Source organism: Pygoscelis adeliae, unplaced genomic scaffold, assembly GCF_000699105.1.
Source record: "Pygoscelis adeliae isolate BGI_AS28 unplaced genomic scaffold, ASM69910v1 Scaffold114, whole genome shotgun sequence".
Lineage (NCBI taxonomy): Eukaryota > Metazoa > Chordata > Aves > Sphenisciformes > Spheniscidae > Pygoscelis > Pygoscelis adeliae.
The window spans coordinates 4,574,970-4,584,197 of record NW_008824587.1 but is presented as its reverse complement, the minus strand read 5'-3'; the positions used below and the strand labels follow the sequence as shown (position 1 = coordinate 4,584,197).

The window sequence follows — 9,228 nt, the reverse complement described above, 5'->3', positions numbered from 1 at the left end:
CCCCCAACCTGTTTCTTTTCCAGGTTGCATCCCCTTCACAAAGATCCCCTTTTTTGCCCTGGCCAATACAATTTTTAGCCCTGACAGCCTGATGTAAGCGGAATAAAAATCTTCCACACACACACACAACTGTCAAATATTGGTCTCAATTTCAGTAAACAAGGAAAGCCTCCAAGTCTATGCAAGGATCACTTGGACACCATCCAAGCCATCGGAGAACAGTCAGCGTCCCAGGGGAACACACAGACTAAAACCAGATCAGCACAGTCATGTAACGGCTGTTGTGACCGATGGTAGTTGCTGTGTGTGTAACCACTGTTGGATTACCAGCAGAGTTTCTGTTTTTTTTCACTACCTCTAGGGCACACTAATCAGCTTTAAGCTTGTTGCTCACCTAAGCATTCACTCAGTGAGTGTAATCATAGTGCTCTTAAGATTTTAAGGCACTCATCCCTCATAAATTCTGGAGTCAGCTGCACTCTGATTGCAATTTATGCTCTTACAGAAAGGAGAAATGGACCAAAGGTTGGCTTTGTGTAAGTGTAGGACTATTTGTGTTCCTAAAGGGCTATGTTGCAATGCACAGAGACAAAGGCAAACAAAAGGCAGTTATTTATCAGTTTCTGCCACAGCTGGAAAATCCTAAATCTTTGCTTAATGAAAAAAACTCACCCAAATTACTAAGGAAAAAATTGAGTATACTATAGTAAAGTTCCTGTCATTGCCAAGAGAAATCACAGATATTGTTCCTCTGCTGCGCAGAATGTAGCTAGCGGTTTAATTTTTATATGTGTTTGCTTATTCTGTGGATTTGCAGGTGGAATTACCCGAAGAATGGTCCGTGCAGCTTCAGGTACCTCAACATGTGTAGAGTTTGTAGGGTCAGAGCCGGTCTACGATAACAGCAAGTTCATACCTCTGCCTATAAGTCAAGGTAAAAAAACCTCCCCAAACAAGTCTGCTTTACGCCTCAAGAAAAACAAGAGAGCTAAAATTGTATTTTAACACTTTCAACTTTGCTTGTATTTTAAAGCTAGCGCTCACAATTTGAAAAAAGCAGTACGGATGTTTCTTTCAAACAGGTGGACTCATTCTCATCCACGGTGAAGTTGTCCATAAGAGTGAACTGAACAGCTCGGAGTCTTCTCGCCACGCATTCACCTTCCATGTGATGGAAGCCAAAGACACCAGCTGGAGCAAAGAGAACTGGTAAGGTCGCCAAGCAGCGGAGGAAACTAGAGCCTTTTCAATGCAAAAGCCAGGATAAACTTTTATTGGTGGTCTTGCATGTCACACAGTTTCTGTTGGTAGCACCTCAGTTAGCACTGATTTCATACCTGTAGAACTGGAATAGCCTCTGAAGTTTTGTTTTTACCTCTTCCTTACTTCCTAGGCTCCAGCCAACTCCTGAACTGCCTTTTCCATCGCTCTACACTTGAAGTTAGTGATTGGCTTCTGGAGTCAATAGCTGATCAATATTCTTTTCTAATCGTTCATTCATGTTCCCTTTAAATACAACTTTTGCTAGATCAGCTCTCAAAATTAATTTCTCCTCTTCTCGGAACGAGGACTGTTGACACAGCCAATTACACCTGCATTAGACAGAAGCTTCTACAGCACGAGCCCTACTAGTATGAGAATAGTTGCCCAGTCCTCTTGGTGAGGAAACTTCTTCAGCCTTGAGAATAGACCACTAAAGATCATTGCACCTTGACTGGGACCAGTTAAGAAGTACTTCTTCTTGCAGATACTCAATATTTTCTTCTGTTTAAGTCAAGAGCTTGCCTAGTGCATTTCTTGGCTGTGTCGATCCCAGCAATGCAGGTGAACGTGTCATGTGAAGATGGCTGACTTTTACCCTTAGGTCTCCATCCTATTGTTTTAATAGTAGTGATGAAAAATAATCCTATTGTGGGCAAAATGAAGCATGAAGCCTACTTTTATAATCAATCTTCTAAGTATTTCTAGCAAACTGTAGTGGAGTGTTTGATCTCTGGGTGTGCTGATTAAAAAATTATTACAGTTCTTAAAGATTCATGTTGAAATTATGAAAACAAAAAACCCAATCAAACTCCTAACGTTTAAATAAAATTAGAAATTCTGACTTTCATCTCCCTCATCTTTTCTTTGAGGAAGACAGTGTGACCTTCTCCCAACAGATGGGGCCAGCGTTAAGTTGTCTGATGACCGGTTTCAACTTTCAGTGTGCTCAAGAACAATTACTATCCCCTCAACACCACCAAACCAACCTATAGCAAGGTGAAACCTAAGGAGTGTTAAGAAACTGAAGTTAATCCGAGGCAAGCTCAAGCCTGTATCCTAAACTAAACAGAACTGTGTAGGTGTAATTTCACTGGCACTGGTGCAGTGGCAACCCTGAGATATGGGCCTGGTATCATCAATGCACTAATTACATCATAGTAACCTTAAAACCGCTTGGAGTCCTGGCAGAATGAGCCCCAGTTCTTACCGACTCATCCCTTTCAAAAGCATATTGCCTGTCTCTGGCATTTGTTTGATGTGAAATAGTGAAATTTGATTTCTTTATGGTAAGAAGCTTCCTTTCAGCTCTTTGGGCTTTGCTGGGCAATGCAGAATAGGTTCAGTAGAGCAAGGAATTCCTCGTAGTGGAATGATCGGGTGGCTGTAGTAGGAATTAGGAAGCTGGGTAATGGCAACAGCAGTAATGTTCGAGTTCAAAGTTTCAGCAGGTACAGCTGCTGCCCTCCCCTACCTCTTCGACTGTTTGTTTGAAAGCTGTGAGCGGGGTGGAGGGGAAGTGACTTCCTTTAACCCTGCTGCTATTTTATGATGTTAGTGGTGAAGGCTGTCGCTCGTGATGGAAGCAGCTAAAGCTTTTTCTGTATCTTTCCATTAGAAGAGTTAATAATTTAGAATAGCACCTTTCTGCTGAGGAGTGATAGTTTGTCCTCTGATTATATGCACCACTACCTGCAATGTACAAAAACATCTACTTGAAGTGCATAAATAAAAGCAAGAAGCTGGATTGGATTTGCAGGATTTCCTGTTAAATGTGAAGGAAACTCAGTCTAGCACAATTACAGAGTTTGGTTTCCTACGAAGAGTATCTGACAGCTTACTGCATTATTAACCAAAACCAACTCTGGATGATTTTGACATCCTTGGCAAAAGCAGCATCAACGCTCAGGCAGGGGGGTAAATTGGGCAACGCTGCCTCTCTGCTATCGGAGTCCCGGCTTGTTGCAAGGACAAACACAGTATCAGATTCTGGGGCCAATTTTGCTGGCTCGGTCTGCTGGCTCAGAGCACTAGTTTCACTCCACCCCCGCTCTTATTCTCACTTCTAAGACGCAGTCCCAGGACTAGGCCTGCAGGACAGTATTGTGTTAAGGTATCTTGGACTTGCACAAAACTGTCCCCAAAAGTGAATAAAAGTGCCAGAAGTTAACTTCATCCTGCAAACAAGAATCCTGGAATGCAAATCTTCTGCTTGGGCACTTCTCAGGGGAAGGGAAGAGGCAGGGAGGGCAGGTGCTAATGTGTCTTGTTCTAGTGGACACCTGGCAAACTGGCGAGAAGAGATTGTCAACACAGAAGTGCTTAATACATAAAAATTAGGTGGGTTTCTTAGCCACAAAATGGTAGTTATAATTTTAATTAAATGAATGGAATTAAATGACTTTACTCAATTTGTTGATAGATGCATTTTTATAAATTATTTGATTAAAGAGCTAGCTGGAAAAATGTGAAAAATAGAAAGCGGCAACAGTATTAAAGTAGTTTATTGACTTTAACAGATTTTCTGCTTTCATGATTAACGTGTAACTAGGTTTTTTTTCTGTGACTTTGCTTAGGTTTTTTCCCCCTCTATTGAATGTTATTCCAAATGAATTTAGAGATTAAAATCTTGAAGATAAAACATTTTTCTCATTGCATAGATCTCCAGGGTTTAAACTGCAGCTCTCTTGTTAGTACTGTTTGGAGTAAACAGTCTCTTACACTCTCAAACCTCCTGCACCCGCCCCGGCTAAACTTAGCTCTTACAGCTACTGAATTTGAAGTCGTGTTCATACATCGCAGTGCATTAGTATGGCTCTTGTTGATGGTGACTGGATACATTGGGACAGTCGTATTCACTTTGTGTAGATGGTGGCCACCCTCATTATAAAACATGCTTTAAACGGTGCTTATACAGAAATGAGGAGTTCGCGTAGGCAGTAATGCAAGACGGCAGGGCTCAGTACAGTAAAACAAGTTTTGGCTCTGATGCAATACAGAGGTGGCAGAATCTGAGGTGTGCTTATTTTTTTTCCTCTCATTGACTTACCTCTTCTTCTACCTCCTTTGCCTCTGAGCACCCAGAAGAGACATAAAAATACATTTGTGTTTAATAATCCACTTTACAAGTCACGTTCGTGTTCTCATGAGAACATAAATCAACTCATGCTGTTTTAAACAGGGGAAAAAACCAAGACCAAAACAAACCCTTTATTTTAAATAGGTCTTTTTCATTTCTGTTTTTAACAATTTTGTCTGCTGCACCAAAAGCAGTGTTTAGATCAGCTTTGATCTCTCATTACAGTGCATATTCTATTACCACTTTTCTCTAGAAAGGGAGAAACCTCTGTTCCTGGAAGTGCTTCTAAGCCATAAACATTATCTGGAGGTAGAGAGGCAACAGCAGATTATCAATTTGGGTAGTATAAGCTTCCAAAAGAGAAACTAAACTCACAGATGCCAGAATCCAGGCATAGCTGGAGTTCAGATTCACACTGCTGTCAAAGATCAGAATAAGAGCCACAGCAATGATCTGAGCAAAAATAGCTGTCATTGTCCCTTCAAAGGTCTTCTTTGTTCCTGGCCATTTGATTTCCCCCATTGTACTACCAAAAATGGAGGCAATAGTGTCTCCTACCCCTACGGCCAGTACCCCAGAGTAGGGGACCAGTGCTCCTGCCCCAGACAAGGTACCTTTAGGAGCGCAAGATCTGGGGAACAACCATACTGGGAGGGACATGCCAAGGAGGAGATAAATATGAGTCAAGATGAGAGGTCCGCTGTCTCTTTCATCCAAGAAGAGAGACAGCAAATGCCTAAGGGTTTGGCCAAATGGCTTGATCCTGAAGTACCGAATATACTCTAAGAAGATAAACACTGCCAGACACAGTACTGCAGCAACGTAGAGAAGCTGGCGGTCATAAATTAGTCCAGGAACGTAAGTAGCTACAACAATGAAATGGAAATATTTCCTGGTTATAGTCGAGGCCTGGTGTTTTTTAGATTCAGATGATCTCTTAGCATTCTGGTAGAAAACTATGCCACACGCTGAAGCAGCCAAAAACGTCCAATATACAAGAAGGTAAACTCTTGTCTGTGTCTGAAACAGAAACTGGAGTAGCCAGAACAAAGGGTTCCTCTGGATCAGTCGGTACAGCCAAGGCATGATGACCCCTAAGCCTAGCACTGCTGTCATCATGTGGAAAAACATGGAGGAGATCCACGTACCCGAATCCATGAAAGTGAAGAGCACAGTGAAAAAAAGCCCAAGAAGAACAACTCCAACAACTGCTACCAGAAGGAAAAAATCTATGGGATCACCTCTGCCCTCGATTACATTCAGTGAGCGTTTAATGAGCTGATTGAGAACAAAACTTATACCTCCGAGAACTAGCAATGCTTCTCCAGGAGTAAAACATCGAGGCAACAAGTACAGCAAGATCATACTGAGGTAGACAAAAATTAGCAGCACTTCTAGGACCTCTATCACTTCTGAAACAGTCAAAGAGTGCTTCATGGTATAGATAATTATACTGCCAGCAACACCAGTAAGTACGCAAGTGTTGCTTGGCACGGGTTTTGTGATGCCAACCGCTATTACAGACAGAAAGAGAGCAACCAGCATGCCAGTGGAAGCTACAACTATGCCAAAACGTTCAAAGTACACAATGCCAGCAGACTTGCACCTCTCCTTCATCGCTATTCCCAACAAGGGGATGACCATGCTAGCTGGCAGGAGGCCACTGTTCGCTGCTGTACGGAACTGGAATACAGCCCCACCCAGCTGGAGCAGACGGTCCCATTTGAATTGGACATAAAAAGCCTGGATGGCGAGAGCGACAGCGCACCAGGAATACCGGTCCCACACCACTGCGTGCACAAAGAGAACGATGATGAACACGATCAGGGATTCTGCCAGCACTGGCTTGTTTAACATGATTCCAGTCCAACGTGGCTCGAGCTTTCAAAATCTTTCTCAGGAGTCCCAATGTGCTCAATAGTTGCCCATTAGGAAGAATTCCCTTTCATGCTACCGCAATTCCTATTTAAAAAAAAAAAAGAGCAAATAATTAAAGCAACTACTAGACAAGCTGAAGCTTTCACACAGCTGGTTTGTTCTTAAGCTCAATTTAAACTGATAGTTATGTGCCAATTATTAATGTCAACACACAGGTGAATAAAAAAAATAAAACCAGTGAGGTAATGGATCAGCCAAAACTGTTATCCTCCTCTGAGAATCAGAGAAGTCAGCCTGCAGTGACAGAAATGAACCACTGACTACTGGGGTATTCAGATACAGTTTTAAGTATTTCTGTTGCAGTGTCTTTGAATTGAAATGTGAAGCAAACAAGCCATAAGTATTCCCAGAAAGCTTCATTGTGATGGTGTGAATTTGAAATAGTTAATTTAAAAGTTTAAAGGTAATTTTAGAACCTAATTTTGTATGCAGTCTTCACTGTATTTTTACAGAATGTTCCTCCTTTTATTAAATATTTCTCCTCCCACTGCTGTGCAAACCCCCCTACGTACCTCTCTCTCCTTCTGTTACTGGTGTTATGATTGAATGCTTCCGCTACTGCAGCAGGTGTTTTACAATGCTATGTCATATTTACAATAGAAGTAGGAAAGAAAACATCACAGTCATTTAAAAAAAAAAAAGTTGTCAAATGGCATACTTCATCTAATTTTGATCTATTACCAGAACTGTCAAGATAAGCTAAGCTGAAAATCTGAGCACAGAAAAATCAAATGAACAGAAATCATTTTGCCTGCAGCCACAACAGGATGTTCACCACATCCTTAGTATTAAGCAGCTTAATTTGTTTTGCTTCTACAGCACTGCTGGGTCATTTTTGTTACAAAGATATCTATTCTAAAATATGCTTCTAGTCCATCTTGATCTTGGCAATATTCTGTTTAACTCTAGGATGTGTTGCAGCCATATGATTTAACCATTATACAGCTTCATATGTGAGTAAATGAGTCTGACTTATTCTTCTTTATCTTTAAAGAAAGGTATTGGCTTAATTTCTCTTTAACCCATGGCACAGCCTCTTCCCTGTCAGATATCTTGATTCCCATTTTCTGAGTGAGAATGCCACACTCCTATTTTATACAGACTCTAGATCTGTATCAGTAAGTGAAATATTTTAGTCACTAATGACACTAGACAAATATTAGTAAGTCTCATCCCCAAAATGCATCATTACTTTATAAGTGATTTGTTTAACTAACCCCTGGTATGCACTGCTTTCCTCAAATTCTTCAAGAGTAAGTAAACCTTGTAATATGTTCTTGATCATGATCTGAAGCTGTCATTGTTTTCTGTATCACTTCACTCCCTTGCCTTGCTAACGCTTACTGCATTTACAGCACTTCACCTTCTCTGAATCAAGGCTCACAGCCAATGACAGCTGCATTGCAAACTAATCTTTCCTTTAAACTTTTGGACTATAAGATAAATAGTTGAGATAATCAGCAATGCACATAGTGACTCTATTAAGTTAAATCACATCTTATCTTCTTTGAAGTATTGTGGGCATTCAAACATTGTGCAATTCTCACCAGCATTTATTGCTTTCTGGCAACCTTTATTCCTCCTTATCCATAATTTGATATTATGTCTTGGCCATGTGTAAGCCAATGCCATTATACTGGCGTCTCTTTCTTTTGGGTTCTTTGAAGGTATCTTTCTGTATTTCTGTTGGCAACAAAATGGCTGATCCAGTTCTATGTATCCCTGCTGGATATGATAATTCCAGCTGAAACTTTGGATTGCTTCATCCTTTCTGGCCCACCCTTAAGCCGATTGGTAGTAAACTCTTATTAAATTCTGCTCCCCCAGTCTCATTACTAATATCTACATTAGCTCCCTCGTGGAAGGTGAGAAGTTTATTTAAAGTCCTGGTTTGGGTTTTCATCCAGCGTTGAATGGTGTCACCAGATTATAAAGCTGATGGGGATCTTAGCAGTAATATTACTGGGTAACTATTAAGGTTTGTACTGTCAAACTCCCTTACACTGTGGGTCTGGAGCGTTTAGTTACTTATGACTTTGTACTGAAAACTCTTAATTGTTAATAGAGTGCTTTTTGATATCTTTATTCATGTAGTCTGAAATACTTGATTGCCAAACAACTTCATTACATTTACTGTTGCTATACAGCTAGATCAGGCCAAGTACAATATTTTTTTGCCATCAGAATTCATTTTTAAACAGACCAGGAGAAGAATTAATCATACGGTCAATAAAACAGAACTGGCATGGGCAGTATCTACCTACAACCAATAATGGTTTTGGGGTCCTACTCCTTGTCGTTTCTGAGCACAGGGGAGGGGGAAGCTTAAGGCTTATTTGAGAAGAGGCAGGGTAAATACCACACGCTAGCCAAAGACTGAAAAAGACGTCCCACTCAGTCTGGCAACTTGAAGGTTGCAGCCCAGCTCTTGCATCAATACTGACACATGACAGCTTCCCCCAGCAGGCAGCCTGCCAGCTTGGCTATAAGACAAGGAAGAATTTCACCGTATGAAACACAGCTCTCCTCCTCTAACGCAGCAGCTTTGAATTTACGACTCGATCTATTTCACTGCTGAATTATTTCATTTTCTTCTGCCTGCTGCAATTCCCTCCGCCACACCTCCCTTCAGGTAACGCGAAGCTCCTCAGCGCTCCCGCTTTCTCACGCATCGAACGGGACCCATCGCCCCCAGTTTCAAGCCGGACGAAGCGTTTTCTGCCCGTTTCGTGATCCCCATCCCGGCTGCTCTGGGCAGGGAAGCCCTCCACAGAGCTGCTCCCAAACGCCCGGTAGCCCTCGCCTCGCTGCAGCACCTGCCTCCTCCCTCTCTTCCCTGCGTCCTCCGCAGCGCTGCGGCCTCCCTTTGCCCTGTCCTTCCGCCCCCCCCTCTGCCGCCGCCTCCTCCTCCTCCTCCTCTCCCTCTCAGCCCGCAACCCAGCCTTCGCTAC

General features: G+C 42.0%; 2 protein-coding genes across 3 annotated transcripts in view; one reads left to right on the top strand and one right to left on the bottom strand.

The window, feature by feature from the left end:
- Positions 1 to 2,031, top strand: part of PHYHD1 (phytanoyl-CoA dioxygenase domain containing 1) — a 7,175-nt gene extending 5,144 nt beyond the window's left edge. For both annotated transcript variants that reach the window (XM_009322104.1, XM_009322103.1), the window contains 3 exons: positions 818 to 934; positions 1,083 to 1,209; positions 1,394 to 2,031. In XM_009322104.1, the coding sequence (XP_009320379.1) occupies positions 818 to 934; positions 1,083 to 1,209; positions 1,394 to 1,439 (290 nt within the window). In that variant the 3' untranslated portion in view covers positions 1,440 to 2,031. The remainder of the gene's footprint in view (positions 1 to 817; positions 935 to 1,082; positions 1,210 to 1,393) is intronic.
- A 1,177-nt stretch (positions 2,032 to 3,208) lies between these two features.
- Positions 3,209 to 6,880, bottom strand: DOLK (dolichol kinase). Its single transcript, XM_009322102.1, has 2 exons — positions 6,790 to 6,880; positions 3,209 to 6,301 (listed from the first exon to the last, which is right to left on the bottom strand). Exon 2 carries the CDS (start codon positions 6,194 to 6,196, stop codon positions 4,625 to 4,627), a length of 1,572 nt encoding a protein of 523 aa, XP_009320377.1. The 5' UTR covers positions 6,197 to 6,301; positions 6,790 to 6,880; the 3' UTR covers positions 3,209 to 4,624.
- Between the last annotated feature and the right edge of the window lie 2,348 nt (positions 6,881 to 9,228).